The sequence below is a fragment of the Dipodomys ordii genome, unplaced genomic scaffold (genome assembly GCF_000151885.1).
Source record: "Dipodomys ordii isolate 6190 unplaced genomic scaffold, Dord_2.0 Scaffold89, whole genome shotgun sequence".
Classification (NCBI taxonomy): domain Eukaryota; kingdom Metazoa; phylum Chordata; class Mammalia; order Rodentia; family Heteromyidae; genus Dipodomys; species Dipodomys ordii.
Window position 1 is genome coordinate 2,785,218 of NW_012267305.1, and position 18,759 is coordinate 2,803,976.

Genomic DNA, 18,759 nt, shown 5'->3' on the forward strand with positions numbered 1-18,759 from the left:
TTCTTTTTATTTGGTGGTACCAGAACTTGAACCCGTGGCCTTGAGATTGGTTTACAGGTGAGCTACCACTTGAACCATATCTTTTAGCCCTCTTGCTTTATTTTTCAGGTAAAACTAACCCATGGTTTTCATACTCATACTTCTTACATAACTGAGATGAAAGACATGTTTCATGACATGCAGCTTTATTGGTTGAGTTAGGGTCTCACTAACTTTTTGTCAGGTCTGGACTGAATCTGTGATTCTCCCCTTCTCCTATTTAAGAGTAGCTAGCATTATCCAACATATGGTCACTGAGTAAGGCATTTCAAAGACTGCATTAACAGTTTTTTTTCTCAGAGGTAGAGACTGAGGGAATGTAGTCAGGGTGAATGACAAATCTTATATTACTGACAATTATTACTAATATTGCTTTGTGGAAGTACTAGGTAGCTGATCTACTACTTGAGCTACTCCACTAATCCCATTTTGAATTTATTATTTTCAGATAAGGTCTTATTTTGTGCCAGGAACATCCAGGACCATGATCTGTTTCCCTTTTGGTCAACTGGATGACAGTCATGGACTACTACACCTAGTTGTTGGTCAAGATGCAGCCTCAGGAATGTTTCTGTCCAGGCTGTCCTTGAACCCATGATTCCTCAATGTCTCCCTCTTGAACAACAGGTTTCACACAATTAAACCACCATGCCTAGATAACTCCTAGAAATTATTAAGAATTAAATGTAAATGTGTTTTAATGTTGTTACATGTAATTACTAAACAGTTTGCTTACTCTTGAATTCTTACAAATACTTGTGTATACCCATATGGATACACTCATTAATTTCCCTTAAAGAACTTTATCTGTAACATTTTAAATAAAGATATGTTGCCCTGTGATTTAAACTCATACCTTCTACATCTGAGGTAGGTTAGTGTTCTCCCCCACAATTATAAAAGCCACAGAATGAGTCTCAAATCCAGTTTCTCAACTTTCCTTTTCCAGTGATTTTGCCTTACGGGCATTTAAAGTACTACTTGGAGGATATAGGATATAGATTATGCACACCCAATAGAAAGCTATGTATGTTAGCATAGCAAAGTAGACTAAATAGGAAAACATGCAGTTCTCAGAGGAAGAGACAAGTGTCAAAAATAAAATAAAGAAGGATCCTGTGCAGTTGATGCCTGTACTCAGTCACTGGGGCCAGTATTTTCACCTGGGTGTTCATGCATGCAGTCCTTATAAACAATCACACTGAAATAGGAGTTCTGCATTTCGTCAGCCAAAGCAAAATGCCATGATGAGGAAAATGCATAGACTGTCCCAGCAATTAAGGGATTGTGTTTTACAAGACTCTAATCTCTCTCCAGTTCACTAAGCAGCAGGGAGCATGCCACACGCATTTGCTGGCCTTGGGTGAGCTGCCTTGCTGAATTGGGGGCAGCTTCCCACCAAGCTCCAGGCTCAGCAGTCTTTCTGCAGTCAGAGTGTTCTTAATTACCTGGTAGATTACCCTGTCAAATGGAAACTTCTAGGAGTTGACTTCAAAGCACATTGTGTTGAAGGATGGGAGAGTAAGAGTGAGCTGATAATTATTTAGAAGCTAAAAATAAAAACTTTATTACAACCAATCTATCCTATGTTAAATCCATACCCTACCAAAAGAAGAGAACTTATTCCACCCCAAATCTAATGGACAGTGGTTGGACTTTAGAACAAGCAGCCCAAATTGGAGAAAGCCATTCATAAAATAGACTCAGTGCCTTTTAGTTCTACCAACACTTCTTATACACAATTTAAGTCTTATTGACTGTACTATATACTGCAGTGCTATAAAGTGCTGTTTTCTGAAATGTAGCCTCTAACTATAAAAAAATCATTGACGAGTTTATTTCTGTTAGTTATAAACTACTGAAAATTGCATGCTATAGTGTATGTGGAAAGTAGCATATTTCACACTGGGAGCCTGATATTCATTCATGCTTTAGCAGCAAAACCATTTTACAAATGGAAAATATAATTTTATACTTTTTAGTGTTTGCAAACATATATTGATTTTCTAACTGTGTGAATATTTGCACACAGGCATTTTTGTTTTCTTTTGTTTTAAATGGAGGTAAAATGAGGTAGAATTGGAGGCAAGGAGACAAAATTCACTATAAAAGAATAATAAAGCACCTGGCTCCAGTGACTCATAGAGTTACTCCTAGGAGTAGCTTCTAGCTACTCAGGAGGCTGAGATCTGAGGATCATGGTTCAAAGCCAGCCCAGGCAGGAAAGTCTGTGAGACACTTATCTCCAGTTAACCACCAGAAAACCAGAAGTGGCATTGTGGCTCGAGTGGTATAACATTCTCCTTGAGCTGAAGAACTCAGGGACAACACCCAGGCCCAGACTTCAAATCCCATGACTGAAAAAAAAAAAGAATAATAAACCATGGGAGAAAAACAAGGGAGGTGGTAACAATGTTTGACAATATATGTACTTCTTATCTTAAGTATATAATTGTAACCCCTCTGTACATCACCTTGACAAAATTAAATTAAAAAAGAATAATGAACCACTTGTTAGAATAACAAGTGGTAGGGTCAGTTCATTTATATGATTAATGGAAAATCCAAAATGAAGAATTCCAAACATGTTTCCAATTTATCCCCTTTTCATGTTTTCTCTTGAGTTTTTTTAAATTACATATATATATATATTTATTATAAAGATACTGTACAGAGGGGCTATAGTTACATGAGTAAGGTGATGAGCACATTTCTTACTGAGCATTGTTACCTTCTCCTTTATTTATCCCCTACCACTCTTCTCTCCCCGACCAAATCCTCCCCCCATCCCCTGAAGTTGTAAAGTTCATTTTCAACATAGTGTCTTGTATATCTCATTGCTACAATGGATCAACCTGTATCCTTATTTTAGCATTTTGTTATTTCCCTTCCCCTCCCTCCCTAAATTAGAAAAATGTATCTACAAGATGCAGTGCATCAGAATCAAATACAGTGAAAACAAGGGTTTTACCATGGGGGAAGAACATACAAAAAATCATGTAGTACATTATAAGTACATTAAAAACAATAGCAAGAAAGATAAACCTCTTATATCCCTATCTTGGGGTTCAATTTGCTTAGCATCATCTTATATGGACATATGTACACAGCTTTTGACTTTTTGGGCTTGTCCTAGACATATAGACCCGAATAGCAAAAACAATCCTTAGCAGAAAGAACAGTGCTGGAGGAATATCAATACCAAATTTCAAACTCTACTACAAAGCCATAGTAATCAAAACAGCTTGGTACTGGTACAAGAACAGACCTCAGGACCTGTGGAATAGAACTGAAGAACCAGAAATAAACCCACAGACTTATAGCCACCTAATCTTTGATAAGGGAGCTAAAAAATAGAATGGAAGAAAGATAGCCTCTTCAGTAAATGGTGCTGGCAAAATTGGTTAATCACCTGTAGAAAACTAAAGCTAGATCCTTATATATCACCCTGCAACAGAATCAACTCCAAATGTATGAAAAACCTCGAAGTAAAAGCAGACATTCTGAAAACATTACAGGAAGGAATAGGAGAAACTAGGGATCCTTGGCAAAGGCCAAATTTTTCTTAATAAAGATCCAGAAACCCAACAAATCAAAGAAAGGTTGGACAAATGGGATTGCATGAAATTGCAGAGCTTCTGCATGACAAAGAACATAGCTAGCAAGATCAGTAGAAAGCCCACGGACTGGGAGATCTTTACTAGCCAAACAAGGGTCTCATATCTAAAACATACTTAGAACTCAAAAAGTTAAATCCTCCAAAAACAAATCCTCAAAGAAATAACTGTCCAATTAATAAGTGAGCTAAAGATTAAAGAGAGACTTCTCTCAAGAGGAAATAAGAATGGCCAATAGACACATGAGGAAATGCTCAACTTGTCTAACCATAAAAGAAATACAAATCAAAACAACATTGAGATTCCACCTCACCCTAGTTATAATCAAGAACTCTAATAACAACAGAAGCTGGAGGGGATGGGGCCAAAAGAGAACCCTTTTGCATTGTTGGTGGGAGTGTTAAACTTGTTCTTATTAAACAAGTTTTTCAACCACTTTGGAAGTACTATGGAGCTCCTCAAAGACTCCACATAGAGCTCCCCTATGACCCAGCAATCCCACTTTTGGGCATTTACCCAAATGATCACAAACAAGACCATACTAAAGTTACCAGCACAACTATGTTTATTGCACTATTATTCACCATAGCTAAGATTTGGAACCAACCCAGACCCAGATGCCCCTCAGTAGATAAATGGATCAAGAAAATGTGATATATATATATATATATACATATATATATATACATATATATACATATATACATATATGGAATATATATGTATAATGGAATTCTATGCCTCCATAAGAAAGAATGATACTGTCTCATTAGTTAGGAAATGGAAAGACTTAGAAAAAATTATATTAAGTGAAGTAAGCCAGGCCCAAAGAAACATAGGTCCCATGGTTTCCATTACTTGCAATAACTAGTATATGTCTTGAGGTGTTTTTTTTAACTTGAGGATTTTTGATGGTTGAAGTTGAAATTTGAATTAGAAGGCACAGATTAAGCCTTGGGTCTGGTGATGGGGTGAGGATTGTGGGCCTTTGATTCAGCACAACAACAAAATATATTGTAGAAACATCATTGGCTTTCACAGAATCTCAGGCTATTTGGGAGACATTCACACTTGTCTTATGCAATTATTCGTGATCTTCCAAAAGGTGAGCAATTTGCTTCAAGTGTGCCATTAAGCTACTTGAGTGTCATAAATTATTTCATTTTGAAAAATTTCAAGTATGTACTATTACTCATACAGAAAAGTCAACTTCCATTTTCTATTATCAGGAATGAAAGAAATCATGAGAGAAAGACTCCCCTGGTACACTCTTGGGCAAATGGATATTAAGAAATCTACAATAGTTAATCTGAGGAAATTAGTTTCTGCAAATTCCTCCTTCACTTAACATTAATAAAAAAAATAGAGACACTGCTGAGTGAAATACAAGTCCCTGGTTTTTTAATTTCAACCTAGATTACCATGTAATGTTTTCTTTTATCTCTTAAATATACAGATGCCATATGACCTACAAATAATAGGGCATTAGGTTCCTTAGTTATAACAGGAAATACAACATTTCATGTTCAATAGGAACATGGCTAGGAACATTTTATGTTCCTAGTCAAAAGTAGATGACTATATACAGATGTCTGTTTCTAAAGATATGATGATAAGTAACTTGTCAAAAGGTAGAAAACAAACTATATAGATAGATATTTTTACTAACATAATGATTGGTTTACTATTCTAGGTGTTGACCCAACCAGTGTCTACATCACAGTGCCTCATGATGAAAACTGTTACGCTAAAATTGTCAACCCAAGGTGATAATATTTATAGGAAGGCCTTTTTGGAGCCAAGCACATCATGAGAATGGAATCCTCATGGGGATCAGTACTTAAAAATAAAGTCCCAGAGAGATCTTTTGTCATTCTACTATGTAAGGTTTGAGTGAGAATATGCTGTCTATGATGAAGTGAGTCCTCACCAAATACCATTTCTACTGGTGCCTTGATCTCTAATATCCCAGCTTCAAGATCTGTAAGAAATATATTTTGGCAGTTTATAAGTTACCCAGTTTGTGGTATTTTGTTATGGCAGCCAAAAGAGATTATGAGAATAGGAAATCTGATTATTCCTGTTAATCAAAGTACACACTACAATGGTTGTCCATATTCTCAAGGAACAGGAAAGAACAAGAGGGAACAAGCTCAACATTGAGGTATTATTTCCTTTGCAAGTAGCCCTAAAGAGGTGTGGTTTAGAAACCCAAGTACTCACAACTCAAATGATACTGACTTCGTCGAAGCTCTGCTAGTTGGGTCACTCCACTCTGAAAAGAACAGACACCATTACTGCCCATGCTTCCACTGTCAAATTATTATTCAGTATTAAATTCATTTCCAAACATGTAGCCCTTCAAGTTCATTTCCTGGTTTCCTGTTATAACAGATTTAAAAAGGAAGTAGATGGATATATCAAAATATCAATTTTGCCCTCATTCTTTCATACTTTAATTATATTAAGTAGGAAAGAGGGAAAAGTAAAGGAGAAGAGCACATGGATGCCTGAACTAAAAAGTAATTTAAAAAACAGTACTTACTTTGTAAGGTGAATCCTGGGGTCAGATGTTGAGATTCCTATAAGAAAGAACATATGACATAAACATGAGTGAAATGGTAGAAAGGGGGACAAAAGGTATAACTGTTATTTCTGCAGATGTAATTTGACTATTCTTTGTAAACAGGAAATGACTGTTTATAATTCCATAAATTACACTCTATGACTCTACTTGAAGAACAAATATTTGTTAGTCAAAGCTGCTGCCACAGCATTGTAATGGCTATTTTATTTGTGTTATAGGGAAGACTGGTATCTATTTGGGAAGAATGACTAACATATATGATCTCTTGGTGTGTAACTTCTTAACTAGGCAATGATGCTTCTGAGGAAGTTCAAACAAACAATGATCATGGCTTTTGTAAAATTGTAACTAAAACTATAATTAAGAGATATTGTTCCAGAATCATAACACATAAAAGAACAAGTGGATAAATGGAATTGTATCAAATTGAAGAGTTTCTACATGGCAAAGGACATAGCTAGCAAGATAAATAGAAAGCCCATAAAATAGGAAAAGACTTTTACCAGCTATGCATTAGACAAGGAACTCATATCTAAAATATACATAGAGCTCAAAAAATGAAACCTCCCAAAAACTTATCCTCAAAGAAACAACAATTCAATTAATAAATTGGCTAAAGCCTTAAAGAGAGACTTCTCTGAAGAAGAAATAAGAATGGCCAATAGACACATGAAGAGATGTTCAATATCTCTGGTCATAAAAGAAATGCAAATCACATCATTGAGATTCCTCCTCACCCCAGTAAATGGCCATTATCAAGAAAATTAAAAATAATAGATGTTTGAGGGGATGTGGCCAAAAGGGAATGCTACTATACCACTGGTGGGAATGTTCAAACACTCTGGAAAGCAGTATGGATGTTCCTCAAAAGATACCTATAGAGCTTCTTATGATCCAGCAATCCCACTCATGGGCATTTATCAAAATGACCACAAACCAAACCACCCTAAAGCCACCAGCATAACCATGTTCATTGCAGCATTGTTCACCATATCTAAGATATGGAATCAATACATATGCTCCTCAGTGAACGAATGGATCAAGAAAATGTAGTCTTATATACAATGGAATTCTATGCTTCCCTCAGAGAAGAATGATATTGTCCCGTTCATAAGGAAATGAAAAGACTTAGAAAAAATTATCCTAGATGAAGTAATCCAGACCCAAACAAATATAGGCTGCATGGTTTTCCTCATTTGTAATAATTAGAATTAGTGTTTATAAATCTACAAGTAAACCCAACGGATAGTAAAAGGCAAATAATTACACTTGGACATGATTAAAGCACTCTAAACATTCACACAGGGAGAACACAGGAGGATATTCTTAGGAGAGGATCACAAGGGCTCAAAAGCTATGTGCATATGATCATATAAAATGATGGTGATTGAAATGAATTCCAAGAAATGGAAACAAGAGGGTTTTATTTTATTGCTTGTGGTTCTTCTTTTCCTGTTTCCCCCCTTTTGTCATGGTTTTTTATTTCTGTACCTTCTGCTTTGTATGTAAGTTTATCTGATTTGGGGCAAGAGAGGGAAAGTACAGAACTGATGGGTCAAAAGGTGAACTAAGTATACTAAAAAAATAAAAAATTTAAAAAATTAAAACAGGTGAACTAATTCAGCAGTTATAATCACTAGATACTATGTTGGAAATGGACTATATACAACTTGGGAGGGAGGGACGTTGGGAGGGGAAAACAAGAAGAGAATAAGGAGGGGGTAACACTGCTCAAAAGGAAATTTCTTCATTACCTTACTTATGTAACTGCAAATTTAAAATTAAAAAAGCGATACTGTTTTCCCCTTTTATAGAAACCACTCCAACGTTCTATCATAAGTATAACTCTTATGAAGGGGTTGTACCTCCTCATGTAAAGAAACTGTTTGAACTTCATTACAAATCTGCTGAAGTACAAAAAACAATTTGAAATATGTTGTAGTATGTTATTTAAGGGGATTTGAATTTGACTTGAGAGTTATTCTTTGTACAATGTATTCAGTATTTTGAGAAAACTAGACTTACATTCATACTGCTTCCTGAGATTTTGGCACAACTGTGCAACAGAGGCACTACAGTGATGTTCAGGTTACATTAAGTATTGTATAAGTCCAATAAAAATTTGTATGGATTTCAGGGTAAGCTTTCTAAAATTGGAGACAATTAATTGAAGTCATAGCCTGGGGATATAGCTTTTGCCTCCCATATACAAGGCACTGGGTCTTATCCCCAGAAGTCTCCCCAAACAGTAAGTAGAATTATCTATATCATTTATTGCCTCAAATAATCTATTCATGAAGTTTAAGATTGTTACTCCCTAATATAAACACAGCATGCTTTGTCTCAAAAATAAACTAAACTTTGCAATTGTGCTTTAATCAGAACTGAACTGTTCAATCTACTGTGCATAACTGTGCTTCCCAACAGATTTGTGTTGTGAGATGATCACTGCTCCATCAAATAAATAACAGGTAAGAAAAGCCTTTTTAGCTTAAGAGCTACCATTGAGCCCGTGCACTTTGCTGTTCAAAAGCTTTTGTACCATCACTGATAGAAAACCATCTTTTGATAAAGAACTCTAAAAACCTGGGCCATCCAATTTCTACCCTTTAGAAAATAACAGATGGAAAGGAAGGGGAAATATTTTCAGTAGTATAACTATAGGGAAGAAATAGAGTTGTAAAATCTTATAGTATAGGTGTCCATGGAAAATGATACAAGTTAAAACTTAAAAAGTGTAAAGTCAGTGGTGTTTACCATAAAAGTAAACAATCTACTTATCTTCTAAGCCTCTAAGGGCATAATTACAACATAACATAATGGTACAGCATGGTTTAATACTTGATACTGATACTTGTAAAATTGTTATCAAGAGCCAATAAATGTATAAAGAGAATATTATATATATGTATATATAAATAATGTATATATGTATATATATATACATATAAATAATGGATATATATAAATGCTGGATATATATACATGTATATATATATATGTATATATATAAATAATGGATGTATATGTATTATATATACATGTATATGTGCATATACATGTATATATAAATAATAGATTATTATTCAGCTAGAATAAAAATGAGATTATTCCATTTGCAGAAAAATAGATGGAATTAGAGAAAATTATGTTGACTTACATAAGCCAAGCTGACCCAAATATGGTATGTTCTTGCTTACTTGTACAACATAAACTAAAATGATAATGATAATAATAGTAATGGTACATGAACATAAACTGGGCAGGAAACCAGCAAGAATAGAGAAAAGAAACATACAGTGAGTGAAGAGGGTTAATTGACTTTATACATATATATATATATATATATATATATATATATACACACACACACACACATATATATATATGCACAACATATACATATCTGTGATGTTACATCATACACATCTATGAACTATATATACATGAGTGTGCATATCTATCAATATCTATCTCTCTCTCTATATATATATCCATATATGTATATCCACACTAAATAGAGGAGAGGTGAAGGAGAGGAATGAAAGTAGGATGAAAGGGATCAACTGCATATTGCTAATGTATGCCAATGTAACATTTTTAAAAGAACGGTTAAATCATATATAAAAGTCAGAAAAGAATTACTCTTCAAAATAGTGTCTCTACATGGTTTCTATGAATAACAAAGACATGGCATGTTTGGACTTATATGCCTTTAGGAAATAGAAAGGCAAATTCTAAAGTCAATAAAACTCAGTGTGTGATCAGAGAGTGAAACAGTTTTTCTACTGGTCTTGGAATCCCGCTTTTAAAAATCTTTATACAGGTATTTTTGACTTTGGATTCAAAAAACTGGTTGTCGCGTGGCATTAAGGCAATGATGTTTGAAGCCAACAGAAAGTTTACATTAGTCACTGACTTTAAGTAATTGATGTTATATATTCATGATATGGTTTTTAATATTAAGCTAAGTAACTTAAATCTGAAATCCAAACAAATGACACATCTCTTTGTGTCACCAATGTAATATTCCAAAATAACTAGCCCCGAGGAGATATATTCTATTCGTACACCTGAATTGTTCATAAAGTATGTATTAATGCATGTAGTACATTTAAGTCTGACTTCAATCTGTGCATCCCAAGAAATCTTGTTTTCTGGGCACTGAAATTTAAATTCTATATTTATTCTCACATTATTCAGATGAACACATTTTTTTTCTTTTTGAAAAATTTGAGGCTTTTGGGTGATGGTGGCTCACACTGTAGTCCTAGCTACTTGGGATGTTGACATCTGAGGTTTTCAGTTCAAAGCCAGCCCAAGCAGGAAAAGTCAAAAGTCTGTGACACTCCTATCTCCAATTAATCACCAAAAAGCTGAAAGTGGAGTTGTGGCTCAAGTAGTATAGCACCAGCTTGAAGCAAAAAAAAAGCTCACAGATAGTGCCCAAGCTCTGAACTCAAGCCCCAGGACTGGCACAAAAACAAACAATATATGGGCCACTATTTGATAATCTCTGCTCCAAGAGTTGTTGCCTTTTAATTTCCCCAGGTGCATTATTGTTCCCTTAATTGTGTTCAACCTTAGTTCACTCTCTTCCTTGTGGGAATTTCCATTCTACATGAGCAAATACAGTATTTTCAGTTAGTAAGGGAACATCCATTCATAATATTCAATTGCATTTGTTATTGTAAATTTACAAAATCATGGACTATTTCACATGCAAATTCCACTGGGATTATAAAGTCCTTCTATCCCCAACAATCAAATCCAGTATATAGAAGAAAAAATGAAGTATCTGTAACAAGATTAAAATGCATCCTGTTTGCAGGCCTTTTCCCCATTTGACAAGCTGTGTTGTGTCTACAAGAAAAGCAACAGCATCCACAAAGTTAGTGATATCCAGTATAGGTACAAGCTTGTAGGAAGTGGCAATTACCCATGTTACACATATATACTGGAGAAAGTAATGTTTTGACAGAAATTCTATGTAAATTTGTGTGAAAAAAGACACAATGAGGGCTGGGAATGTGGCTCAGTGGTAGAGTGCTTGCTTTGTATGCATGAGGCCCTGGGTTTGATTCCTCAGCACCACATAAGCAAAAAGAAAAAAAGCTGGAAGTGGCGCTGTGGCTCAAGTGGTAGAGCGCTAGCCTTGAGCTGAAGAGCTGAGGGACAGCGCCCAGGCCCAGAGTTCAGACCCCACGACCGGACCCCCTCCCCCCAAAAAAAGACACAATGAGCTACAGTATGGCCATTGGTGTTTGAACACCTGGCTCTCAATATTAACATTCTTCATTTATTAACCAGAGGATCTCAAGCACATTACTTAGTTACTATGTGACTCTGTTTCTTCCTCTGTACATCAGAGGTAATCAAATTCCCTTTTTGGTTGTAGTGAGGCTTGAGTTTACTGTAGATGAAGCATTTAGAGTGGAATGAAACATATGGTATCATTGCACATGTTACTATGTACTTAATATGCATTTAATATGCATGGTCATCCTCGTTTCACCAATTTATTCCACTTGTTTCTTTCTACCTTTGTCATGGAGTGGAAGGTAACATCGATAAATGGAAGAAAACACAAGTCATGTCTAACTTTAAATGATATACAGACTGCAAAATCCCATTTGGACAACCAGTTCTACTGTACCTACTTAGAAGTCGAAATTGCAACTTGCAGAAACCATCTTTACATTTCTAAAATGTAGCCAAAAACACTGCAGTTGACATATAAGTGTTAGAATCAATGATTGAAATGGATGCTTTTCTTTCTTTGCTGAAGACGCTAAAAAATAAAATTGAAAAGATGGATACCAAGTGCAGGTACCTTAAGGAGGGACAATGGGGATGAAAGTAGGAATGACACACAGTGTGTCACTTACTGTGAGAGTAAAGGTTGTCTTTAGTTCTGATTCTTCCCAAAGGAGAGGGGGAATACAGTTTCAATAAGAGTTAGTATTACAATTATGTCCAGAAGAAATAACAGATCTGATTGGGTATTTCTCCTTTCATAAAATCCAAACTCTGTGAGTACCTTCCAGGGTCTTTCACAGCAAGATAGTCACTTATCTAGAGTTTATCTCTCTCCACTAGTCCTACAGAAAAAGTCTAATCCAGCCACTTGGAACCTCATACTTACAAAGGATCATACCATAATTCCTTATCTACTGTGCTAGTCTTCTACAGGAAGTGTTCTTGTCATGGGTCCTTATCTACCTGTTAGAAACTCCTTATTCTTGCAATGGAATCCACCTCCATGCTTCATGGTGAGCATATCATCAACTCTGCAGGGGTGGGTCATATAGCTCTTTGAGACTTGTGTATTTTCTAGGAAATCCCTTATAATGTATATTGTTTTGTTCTTCATCTGCTTTTTCCATTCCTAACTGTATGTGCATTTTATTTCTTCAGCAAATGCATTCTGAATATATAGATGAAAGGAAGGAAAGAATTATTTTTTCTTTAAAATTTTGTTATTAAAATAGACATTAGTCTTCAAGTTGGTTAGAACCTGCTGCACCTATGGAATTACTACAATAAAACTCCTTCATAGGGCTGAGAAGGTGGGAGAGTGTTTACCTCGCATGCATGAAACCCTGGATAGGATTCCTCAGTACCATATAAACAGAAAAAACAGAAGTGGTACCCTGGTTCAAATGGTAGAGTGTTAGCCTTGAGCAAAAGGAGCTCAGGGACAGTGCTCAGGCCCTGAGTTCAAGACCCAGCAATGGCAAAAAAACTCCTTCATATTATTAATGAATGTGAATTGAAAAATAAGAAAACTAATGGTGATAAATTATCACTGGAAGCTAGAGAAGGAAAAGCTATATACAAGAGCTATCAGTAGAAAAAACTATTGAAGATATAGCAGACAGAAAATTTTCTATCCATAGGGTACCTTGGCTTGTAACCATCTGTTTGCTTGGGAGCAGACCTCACTCTCCAGTAATTGATCTAGCAGAGCCAGGACCACAATTTTTCTCAATGTCAAGCTTGTGGGTATATTTGGTCTTCCATACAATATTTATGTAAAGGTTTTATTACAAAGGAGGAGATAACAATGCTTGATAAGAAATGTACTCATTATCTTGCCCATGTAATTGTAACCCTCTATAGGTATTTTCAAAACAAACAAACAAATAAATAAATGAATAAATGCCCCCCCAAAGACTCCTTTAATTTAAAAAGTATACCTCTAGTACCATCTTTGGGGTAAGAGAAAAATGTAGATTTTTATCTAGAAATATCTCAACCTTATCTAGATCTTATCTAAATCGATCTAGATTTTTATCTAGATATTCTCTGGATATTTACCTAGATTTTTTCATCTAGGTCTTTCTCTGAATCTAGATTTCTATCTAGATTGTATATGGATCTTCTCTAGATTTTTGTCTGGATCTTCTCTGGATATTTATCTAGATTTTTATCTAGATCTTATCTGGATCTTGTCTAGATTTGTAACCTAGACCTTATCTAGATTTATCCAGATATCTAGATTTATCTAGACCTTGCCAGAATCTTACCTAGATTTTGAATCTAGATCTTATCTAGATTTATCCAGATATTTATTTAGATACTTATCTAGCTATCAACTTAGATAGATTTGTATTGTTAATCCAAATTTTAATCTGAATTTTTCTCTATATTTTCTGTAGAACACCCAAGCCCTATTTTTTCCCCATTTTGAATCAAATGAGAAGTGTGGCATAATGCAGGTAAAGAAGAATGGAGGAGAAAGGAGAACTGACCTGTCCTGGGATGGAAAACGTGTTCTGCTCAGAGTGTCCAGGAGTGTGCATGGCAGTGAGCGGAGCAGGCCAGGAATGGGTCATCTCCTGGTGAGGAAAAACAGAGCACTTAGAAAACCAAATCCTTTCTTCGTACTAAATAGAGTAGACCCTTATAAGTACTTATGTGTTGATTTAATAGGCCTAGTTTTTTTTTTTGTTCAGGAACTTAGGTCTAATTCTTGTCCCACACCAGTTCTTGAAGTATATCTGCAATACAAAGAGCCATGCCTTTTTTTGGCTTCTGGCCAGGGATGCAGAGTTCATTACTGGCTAAAGCAGCCAATCTCAACCTATAAAGATAGTTGGATCAAACTATTATGCCTAGTTGTGAAGCTAATGCCTACCTGCCAGGATCTTCTATCTATACATCATACTGTGGCATTGTATGGAATGTTCCTCTTCTTCTTTTGGCTTGAAAAGCGTTTGGCTTCAGAAAACAGCAACTCTACCTTTTGTCTTTTCTTTATTATTTTTTTTAAATTTTATTGTCAATGTGATGTACAGAGGGGTTACATAAGTAAGGTAGTGATTGCATTTTCTGTCTAACTTGTTACTCCCTCCATCATTTTTCTCCCTCTTTCCCTCTCTCCCAACCCCCTTCCCCAAGTTGTACAGGTCATTTCCAAATATTGTCTTGGGAGTATCACTGTTCCATAGGTTCTCCCTTTGTCCTGGGAATCGTCTCACCATTTTGTTGTTCCCTAGTTCAGATAAATATATATACAATAACCCAGTGTACCAAAAGTGAATACAGTGACAACAGTGGATATACTATGGCGGGGGAGGGGAGAGGGACAAAAAGGAAAAAAGAAATCACATAGTACATTGAGAACAACAACAAAGAAAAACCTCTGGTGTCCACATGTTGGAGTTCATTTTGGTTAGCATCAAGGTGCTATCTTTTCTACAAGCTGGCATATACTTAGCTTGTTCATTCCTTTAGTAGAAATTTCCAACTTGTCTTCCAGTTCTCCATTCTGTCACTATGTTATGGTCTCTTGAGAGGGACTCCTGATTACCTAGGCTCTTCTAACTTCTGGTATTGTGATCCAGATGTGATCTGCCAGCTCCAGGGAGTGCAGCACTGACCATCACTTTCAGTTTGGATACACTGATACTCACCTTCCCTTGATGTGGCCTAACTGTTGTGAGGAGATTAAGCACATGCTGTTTTTCTATGCACAAATGAGGTAGCTGAGCAGGATTTTTCCTTAGTTGCTATATGGTTGCTAGCTTGGTGCTACCAAGTATATTTGTGAGTCAACATTGGGGCACAGAAAAGGCTGTCCAGGCTCCTCCTCCCCATTATTAGCTCTTCCACTTTGTTGAAGAAGAGGCAATGCTGAAATCTTGCTCAACTCTTAGGACACATGGCCAACGTGTGTTACCCAAAAATTAAGGATAATTAAATCATATGATCAAAATCCTTATAACAGACAAGTTGCCAATTTTGTGAAGCACGATGGAATCAGAATGTGTCACAGTCATCAAGCATTTTTGAGCATAAACATTGTAACTAAAAATCAATGTAATGATGGAAATAAAGGGCAGCTTTGAGGAGGGATAGAAAGGATCAAAGTTTGTGAAAGTCCTTTTTAATGAGTGAGTTACATAAATACTTTCCCCCCAATCCTTACAGGTAACATAATTAGTCATTTCAAAGGTAATATTAATAAGAACTCTCAGGTAGCACTAAAATATGGCTTTTTTCCCCTTTTATAATTACCTAGTTCAAAAAGAGTCTTTGATGTATGAAGAGCTGTAATGCAAAGAGATACTTCACAGCTTCATTCACCCTGGCACTACTGAAGCAGAATTTGTAAGTATTATTCAGACATGCTCTGACACAGATTGAATTTTCCCCAGCACTATTAAAAAGGAGGTGGTAAGTATATTAAAATGCAGACAAGACTTAGAGGGGATGCTTAACCTACTTAAGAGATAGACTATTTCCAAGTGTTTTTGAGTTGCTCATTTGTATCCAGTTGATAAAGATTCATAATGAATGCGACAATGTGTTCATCAAAACTCACCCAAAGTAACTCTGTGACAACTGTTGACAACAGAATTCTAATTACTTCCTGTCTTTAAAATGATCTGAACTTTTCTTTCTTAATTTAGGTTTTTTTTTCTTGATTAAAGTTGTCCTCCAAAATTTGGTAGATCATTTAAAATATGTGACTAGAGTAAATCAGGAATGGGGTGAGTTGATGGTCAAATTGCTTACACTTGCAGTTAAGGAGGAATAAATTCTGGAGGTCTAAGGCATTGCAGGATGTCTAGAGTTCATAATACACTGAATATTTAAAATTACTAAGGGAGTAGCTTTTACATCTTTTCACCATAGAAATGTAAGATATGTGAAATGAAAGATGCATTGATTTAGTATTTTACTCATTCCAAGATGTAAACATTGCACACTGTCACATTTTACTCCATAATTATATTCTCCAAATAAGTTAATTTAAATAACTAAAATGTAATCAATATTTCACCAAAGTTGACCAAGGGATAGTAAGTTCTTTGCTTGGAAAGGAGTGTTCCCTCTTTTCAGCAATCAGAATTGTGTCTGAAACAATGAAAGGCCTCATTATAGCTCCTCTCATGGCTACTTTTCTAGCTGTGCCTCTGGCTGCTTCACACAATGGGAAAAATGAAATCATTCGGAAAGCCCTACTTCTCCCCCTAGGTCTTCTGTGTTTGCTCCATGGCAGATCTGATTACATTGAATTAGCAGTGGAGTGCACCACCCTGCTGGCCAATCCACATGAAACTACCTACTCGTTTGTATTTTCAATCACGACTGATTCTCTGTATTCGAACATGTGTGAATTCATGAAACAGCTCACTAAGTCTGCATTACTCCTAACAGATGCACTAGATTATGCTAAGGATGGTTGAAAGGAATATAATTTCCTGAAGGGGTATTTTCAGCAACTAACTTTGGAGCAAGCTCTTTCTCTTCTCCAAATGACTTAGACCTATAAAGTGTGGCAAGCTCACAATGGATTCTCCATTGTTATTTTCATTAGGACTTGAAAGATGTGAATCTATTTTTTGTCTATTCTTGCTATTCCCAAGATAAGAACAGTTCTGTGCCCTTGTCCAAATGAACTAATCTTCCACCCATTCATTAGGGAGGAATGGACACCTGCTTCAAAAGCCTTCTCAAGGCTTTTGCAACTCATTCCAATTGGGGGTATTTGCACTCAACACCATGCATCACTTCTTTCATAACAAAAATTAGATAAACAGTTAAATTGGGCCTAAACCTCCACAAAAAGCCTTCATTATATCTGGACTACTATTATCTTTCTAGAAAGACTTGCAAAGCAGTGATTCTTATACCTACTGGACAACTAAGGTAACACATTCTAAGAGATGAGGTTGCTTACACATCATATCATATGTAGCTGGAAATAAATGCTGGTGACTAGTTCAAAGTGCATAATTCCCCTATACCAAATGTGTCTTCCCTTTGTCTGACACACTAATACACATGTTAGTAGAGAAAAGACTAAGCAATTCTATTTTATCATCTAGTATGTGACAACGAATTGACAGATTTTTAATATGATGTCAGGACTCTAAGGTCAATCCTGGGAAATGCACACAAAAGCCCAGTTTTCTACCATATTATCCATATCATATTTTGTGGCTTGGATTCTACAAAATCCTAACAACTTGTGGCTATCTCTGCTTTGTTCTTTTGACATATAGGAACTACATGATAGGCAGTGGCACAAGACCGTCAAGTTTCTATTCTAGGCTCTGCTGTCCTCAAATTCATGTCAGGCTCATCTGAATGGGTCGTATCTCAAGTAACTAGCATCTCATCACAGGCTTTGTCTTCAATTTTGAATCTACTGTGCTCAATATGCAGTTTGCTTGGTCCTTTGCTATTACACATTACTAAGACAGGGATTAACATCACACCTATTTGACCATGGAGGATTCAGAGACACAAACAGGCATAATAACACAGGAGATGGCGGCATCTCTTTGTCATACTCTTCCACTTTGTTTTACTAACTTATTTGGAATATCCGTTATGTGCCAGTCACTGGATTGCAGAAATGATCAAATCAATCATATTTCTTGGCATGCTAATGATATTGAGAGAAGAATAAGCAAAGGAATAGGAAATGCAGTGATTGAGAACATTTGAGAAAGGCTTCCTAGCAGATGTGAGAGAAGCAAACTATGTCTCTCTGTGTGTGCATGTACATACATATTTCATTCAAAGGCTTTTGTAATGAAAGGAAATGATGGTGGCGCCTCCTATATTTAAGTTTTATGCTTGCTGTTAGTATGGTCAGGAGTCCTGAAAAGTCCCTGGGCTAAGAGTATGATAAGAAGAGTTTAATGAAGGTCTGTGCTTTGCTGAAAGCTTCCTGAATGATTCTGGTCAAGTTACTTACTATAAGGCTCAATTTTATCACCTATAACATGTTGGCTATGACTTGAATGATCTCTTGGTTTTTCCCAGTTATCAGTGTGGTTAGTCTGTGATTCTTTCTTCTGTGTCTATGCTATAAGCTATATATAAGGGGAAGCAAGCTAATACCTGTGTGATGGGTTTGGATATGGTACAGTGTTGTACACACCCAAGTCCCATGATTGTGGCTATTGTATTGCCAATATGAGTTTGCATGGATCTGCTCAGCAAACAGGCAACTTAGGTTCTTCCCAGTGCTCAAGAGAAGGGACTGCACATACC

At 36.0% G+C, this 18,759-nt stretch overlaps 1 protein-coding gene across 3 annotated transcripts in view; it reads right to left on the minus strand.

Moving 5' to 3' along the window:
* The window catches only part of Aff2 (AF4/FMR2 family, member 2), a 474,899-nt gene that overhangs the window by 141,394 nt on the left and 314,746 nt on the right, over window positions 1-18,759 (minus strand). For 2 of the 3 annotated variants that reach the window (XM_013025945.1, XM_013025946.1), the window contains exons 5-6: window positions 6,202-6,238; window positions 5,898-5,931 (exon numbers count right to left, since the gene is read on the minus strand). In XM_013025945.1, coding sequence (XP_012881399.1) covers window positions 5,898-5,931; window positions 6,202-6,238 — 71 coding nt within the window. Of the gene's footprint in view, window positions 1-5,897; window positions 5,932-6,201; window positions 6,239-13,997; window positions 14,085-18,759 lie in introns of all 3 variants that reach the window. The other variant, XM_013025944.1, reaches the window with a different exon arrangement.